Raw genomic sequence first — 6,439 nt, forward strand, 5'->3', positions numbered from 1 at the left:
ATATTAAACCACTAGTTTATAAGGTAAACACGTATAAAGGACAAGAGAAAGACAAATAGTAAGTTTTAAAGATCGTTAGTTATAAGGACATTAACAATAAAATATAGTACGAGGTTAAGTAGATAGGCTATAAAAAGACTACCTAAAAGCTACTAAAGAATTTAAAAAATGCTATAAGAAAGGTATAGGAGTATTAAAAGAGATTAGGTTAGGTAGTATTAATAAAGAAGAATTGCTAAAGAATAAGTTACTTAAGGGGGACCTAAGAAGAGTAGTTGCCGAACTACTTAGATCTATTTCCTTCTTAGTTAGAAGAGAATCCGTTCTTTTATTACTAAGTTCCTATAAACCTTATTTTATAAGTTTTTACTCTTTAAAACGAACCTTCTTATAAACCTTTTTAAGATAGATTAACTAAGTAAACGCAGCTAGATAAGAATTAAAAGCCCTTTACTAAGCTTTAGCAGCCTCTTACTTAGTATTATAAAAATAATAGAGTTCTAATAATATAATAGATAGTTTATTATCTAGCTATATAGCAGCAGATTAAATATAAAACCTTAAGATAAATTAATTAAGAAACCAGACGACTACTAAAAGTAATAAGTTACGTATATTTAGTATTAGAGACAGAGTAAACGTTATAGGATAAATAAATATTTACTTTAGTGCACTCTAAGTAAGAGGACGGTTATTGTAAAGATAGACTTGCTAGCGCAATATAGACTAACCCCTTTTTTAAATAGCAAGAATATAGAGACGGTATAATCTTACTAAGAGATAATATCGCAGTAACGGTATAAGATTAATAAGTAGTAGATAAAGAGGAAGGAGCCTTAGGTATAATAAGCAACAATATTAACTAAATTAATTAGACGGATATTATACCTCTAGTAAATAACTTAGAGATATTTAGGATTTTTAAGAACAAAGATAAAAAGGAGGGAGATGGTATTACGGACGCTTTAAGTACAATATTATAACTACTTAGAGAGGAGTTAAAAGAAGCTAGTTAGTTAATTTAGGCATGGTCTAAAATAGAGCCGATAGAGCTATATAACGAGGAATGGTAACTAAGATTATATAACGTAATCTATATAATCTATAGGATCTGTATAATCCGTAATAGAGTAGATAAAGTATACGTACCTTACGTACTAAGGGGATTTCTTAGGAGTACGGTTGTGTATTTAAAGGACTACAGTCCCTATCTAAATAGTTCTCTACTTTGTAGTAAATCTTAGAATATAATTGGAGTTAATCTATTAGGTAACCACTCTACTAGTTATTATTACGTTATTAACTTCTTGTTTACCTATATACCTAGCCTATTAACAAGTCCACCATAGTTCCTGCTACAAGGCTTCGTTACAATTTTGGTATATTTTAGTACTATATACAAGTGTCACGGATTCCGACCGTAGCACCGCCAAGGGCTCGCCTAGCGAGCCTTGGCACCCACAGTATATAGAGCCACGGTGCCTTCGCACCTCTTTGCACCTTCGTGCAATATCCTGTCGTGTACATAGCCAATGCTACGACGTTCCCAGAGCCTCCTGACCGCGCTCCGTGACAACAAGCCAGTTACGTATACAAGCTAATTAGTGTTTTATTATATATTTTTTATCATATAATTATAGTTTTAGTATTTAATAAGCCATATTAAAACTTTATAAAATTCTATTATAAGGTTATTAAGTTATAGGTAGTATAAAAAGGTGTAATTGAGTAAATTTTGGTGAGGAAAACCGTGCATTGAGTGGGACCGTGCACGCAGGGGGGCAAACCTCTAATCTGCAAACATTGAATGGAAATTTTCCAAAGTGTGATTTTGCTACCCAGAACTGGGATACCCTTTTGCTGCGTTAATAGAGGTCCACGGTCGCCACCATGGGACGCATCGACGAGACACCAATTAATGATCCGAAGAATAAGGACTGGTATTTGTTCAGGCCTGCTGATGACTTCTTCGACTCACTTCAAGGCGCTGTGCGACCAACATCTGTCACATACGAAGATGACGATCAGAAAAAGAGCGATGGCCAAGACAACCCTGCGTGCAGCCATGGAAGAGTCTTTCGCTTCAACGATAATCTGGGGTTCGTCCTCATCCAATTCATGCGTCCACACATCTGGCGGATCCGCTTTCATCATGTCAATCAATCAGGTGCTGGATTCTCCGACTACAACACCCGGACTATTGTGCAGGACACTTTGTCAGACATGATCAGGATCCTGGACGTCGCTGAACATGTAAACTGGCAGGTCGAGCTCCAGACCGAGGACGCACGGTATTTTATCCTTCAATCGGTCATTGATCCTGGGCTCTCAACGCAAAGGGTTGGTGTTCAACTGTGGATACAACGCAACCCGTTCAGGATCACCGCTGTTCGCTCAGTCAGAGCCGCATCTGCATCAGCTATTTTGCCCCAGCTTCAAGCTCCAATTGATGCCAGTGTGGCGTCCAAGCTGAGGATTGAGGAGGCGCAGGGAATGAATAATGCCATCATCTGGCAAACCAAGGTGCGGCCTCTGCAGTATATCCAGGACGCAGCCATCCTATCTGTCGAGAAACCGTCCATTGCCAGATATGCAGGCTTCGGAGAGCAAGGAGGAAAGCGAATGTTCAAGGACAACGTATTCATGAACTACTTCAGTGAGTACGCCATGCTTGTAGTACATATCTCAAGTGGATCTGACTCCAAGCCTAGACTTCGATAACATGAGGTACTATAATGTCTACGGAGAAGGTCCATTGAAGGTACCTTTACATCTATTGCCTAAAGGAAGTTTCCTAATGATTCCCAGGATGACGAGCCACTCTACCACTCCGAGCCTTACTGGATAGAGATGAATGCGCATCCTGGTCACTTGTCTCAGGTCGGATACTTCGTGGACAACTATTCTCAGGTGTGCGTGGATCTTGGCAAGACCGATCCGACTACAATTCGGATTGCTACACGATTCAATAGCTTTCAGTGTATCATTATGGCTGGTGATGACATCGGTGACATCATTCGATCTTATACGTCAATCATCGGCAGACCAAACCTGAAGCCGCGCTTTATTCTGGGCAATCACCAGGGCTGCTACGGATATGACGAACAGTGGAAAGTGACACAAGCGGTCGACAAGTATCGGCAGTATGGCATTCCTCTGGACGGCATGCACGTCGATGTCGATATTCAGCGTGACTATCGAACTTTCACAATTGACACCAGAACCTTTCCGGATCCTAGGGGAATGTTCTCAGATCTGAGGAAAAAGGGTGTCAAATGCAGCACGAACATCACACCCGTTATCAATATGCGTCCGGATTCCACCTACACAACACTCAACGAGGGACTGCAACATGGATACTTTGTCAAGGATGTTCGTGAGCTTGATCCTGGCGCTCCATCACCATCCCAACAGCGATGCTTGGACTTTGGTAACGGCCACCGCTACTTCAAAGATCCGAACAAGAAGAACAACTTCAACATTGACAGCGAGAAAGATAATCGACCTCCGTTCAGTCCTCCCGATGACTATGATTTCGACAACGTCTTCAACAGTGGTCAGCCATTCCACGGCGCGGTCCATTACGGTGGTGACCGTGGAGCACCAGGCCACTATCCCAACCTGAATAGCCAGAAGGTACGTGACTGGTGGGGCAAGCAGTATCAGTACCTATTCGATACGGGGCTCGAGTTCGTCTGGCAAGACATGACGTCTCCTTGCATGGCCAAAGAATACGGAGATATGCGCTCGTAAGCCACATCCGACAAAGTACCTGGCTCTGCTAATCGCTCCTGGCCAGATTCCCTTTCAGACTTCTCCTCGACTCCGATGGATGGTCAGGCGACCCGCACGCTGATGCGCAGAAGAAAGCGATTGAGATCTGGTCTCTGTATAGTTACAACCTACACAAAGCAACGTTTCAAGGACTATCAGTACTCCCGGGGCGCGAGGGGAAGCGCAACTTCATCATTGGACGCGGAAGTTTTGCAGGGGCCCAACGCTATGCTGGCCTATGGACTGGCGACAACGTATCCTCATGGGAATTCTTCGACATCTCTGTTGCTCAAGTCCTCTCGCTGGGCTTAGCTGGTGTTTTAATCTCAGGTGCCGATGTGGGCGGTTTTGAACCTCTTGATGGCATAGAAGAGAATCTTTGCGCCGATCCAGAGCTTCTCATCCGCTGGTACTGTGCTTACTCTCTTCTCCCATGGTTCCGGTTAGTCAAACACACGACTTTACTCTTGTGCAAACGCTGACCAGGCTAAAGCAATCATTATACCGCAAAGCCCGGGAAGAAGAGCTTCCAGGTAAACCAATACCATTCCACTATCACTAATGCTGTGCACTAATCTTACCTAGGAGCCTTATGCATACATTGAATGGTTCAACAACAACAGCCAGAGAATACCCAGCACGGACTACCGCATGTGGTGGGCTGTTCTACCGGTGTGTAGATATGTTATACAGCTCCGATACTCTCTACTACAGTTGATGTACGATGCTATGTTTGAGAACCTATGGACTGGGTTGCCGATAGCGCGTGCAATGGTGGGTTTTTAGGCCCTTCTGTCATTGTATCATATGACTTCTGCTAATACATCATTAGATCGTCACCGATCCCATGGATACATCCCTCTATCAGACTGTTCGCTTCACTGTTCTCTCGCACTGATTGCTCACTAACCCTCGCCTAGAACCAGTGGTACACCAGGAGTCAATATCTTGTCCGCAATGACCTCCTCGTTGCTCCGGCCCTCTACAAAGAGCGCGTCCGCGACCGACGCAAGTTATATCTCCCGTACCCCGATTCATGGTACCCTATGAACCTCCGACCTCGTTGGAATGACAACGCATCCCTCGGAATGCCTCTCGGTGCATTAACGCGTGGTGGGTCGTATATCAACTACGATTGCCGCATTTCGCCCGACGAATCCCAGCTTCCTTATGTCAACCCCATGNACATACGAGAGGGTAGGCTGCATTCAAAGCCCTCTTAATATCCCACCACTAATCCATGTTCAGGCGCAATCATACCTCAAATCGAAGTCCGCCAATCCGTGCCCGACCGAAGCAGGTTCCCAAATGAACCCGCCATTCCCGTGACAATTAACGTATACCCGGGCAAAGACCGGGTCAACAGTCTCTACAAAGACGAGGTAAGCGGCAGCCGTTGGAACGACTGTCTTACATTTATCAAGCTTACCCAATTCTACAGTCCTATAACATGTACCTCGACGATGGCGTCTCTCGTGAAAGCGCACCAGACAACGTGTACCTCTCCGCGCTGACTGACGACACCAAGAGCAGCGACAAGAAGTTATTAACCGACTACTACGGCGACAAGCAAGCAGCGAGCAAGTTCCGCCACGTGCGCGTCGAGCAGGTATGACTCTCTCTAGCTTCTTCCTTGAGTTCCCCAGTTCTACCCCCTCTCATGAGCCCTCTCGGCTCATTGACTGCATGAGTGCCGTACTCACTCTTCGCCAAAGACCACTACCCGATCCATCATTTCCTCCCAACTCCACGAGATCCGCACCGTCACTATCACGAGCCCGCATTCCGACTACAGCGACGACCTGGTCAAGCGCGACATTGGTGCAGAGTACAAGATCGTCTTCTGGCATGACCCAGACACCAACGTGAACCTCAACGACGTGAAGGCGGACATCACCAGCATCGGCAATAGTCGATCTGCACAAGACTGGAATGCGAGAGCTACGGTGGCTTGGATCCCTACCAGTAAGGTCGACAAGGCGGTGATCGAGGTTAGCTATCCGGTATAGAAGTGGAGCGTGGTTACACCCAGTGCTTTAATCTATATTCAATATTGATTAGAGTTATTGAATATAGTTTGAGAAGGTGAAAAAAGAGCTTGGATGCCTCAGTAGATGCCTATTAGAGCCTCCTCGCATACTTACACCTTTCTAATTTGGTAGAGTTCTCCATATATTTTAGAAATTTATAGTCATCCAATTAACCATCATAATTCTCGCATAACGCATTTTTAAAATTTGAAGCTCTTACCCACCCAACACCCTTAACACTATGCCTCCCTTATTTACTAATATTACTAACAACAACTCTTCGATCCTTTCGGAGCTTAATTCTAATTAGTTTACCTATTCTAACGCCGGCGATAAGCAATTAAGTAGCTCTATTACAGATACTCTAACTCTAAAACCTCGTTAAAAGCGTAAGCTCGCTGCGACTTTTAGCTAGGGTCTTACCCGTAACCCTCTCCCTGGTAAGCCTAGTTATAATAGCAAGAATAAGATCTGGTATCGTTCTATATGCAAATAGGACTCTACCTCTCTTATATCTACCTATATATACTTAGCAAAGCAGTATAGTATTAAGATTTAGGCAGGAGAGATTAAGGCTAAGAAGCTTTAGCAGGAATGGCTTTTAAATATATTTAATAAGATAGAGAATTAGAAGT

The 6,439-nt window shown here is 43.9% G+C and overlaps 1 protein-coding gene across 1 annotated transcript; it reads left to right on the forward strand.

The window, feature by feature from the left end:
• Window positions 1-1,829: 1,829 nt before the first annotated feature.
• Window positions 1,830-6,000, forward strand: K441DRAFT_669102 (glycoside hydrolase family 31 protein). Its single transcript, XM_067650100.1, has 11 exons — window positions 1,830-2,656; window positions 2,712-2,761; window positions 2,809-3,749; window positions 3,800-4,216; window positions 4,268-4,307; window positions 4,360-4,548; window positions 4,607-4,645; window positions 4,695-4,971; window positions 5,023-5,156; window positions 5,216-5,383; window positions 5,490-6,000. Exons 1-11 carry the CDS (start codon window positions 1,891-1,893, stop codon window positions 5,781-5,783), a joined length of 3,315 nt encoding a protein of 1,104 aa, XP_067497998.1. The 5' UTR covers window positions 1,830-1,890; the 3' UTR covers window positions 5,784-6,000.
• The last annotated feature ends 439 nt before the right edge of the window (window positions 6,001-6,439 follow it).

This window comes from Cenococcum geophilum, assembly GCF_001692895.1.
Source record: "Cenococcum geophilum 1.58 unplaced genomic scaffold K441scaffold_67, whole genome shotgun sequence".
Classification (NCBI taxonomy): Eukaryota; Fungi; Ascomycota; class Dothideomycetes; order Gloniales; family Gloniaceae; genus Cenococcum; species Cenococcum geophilum.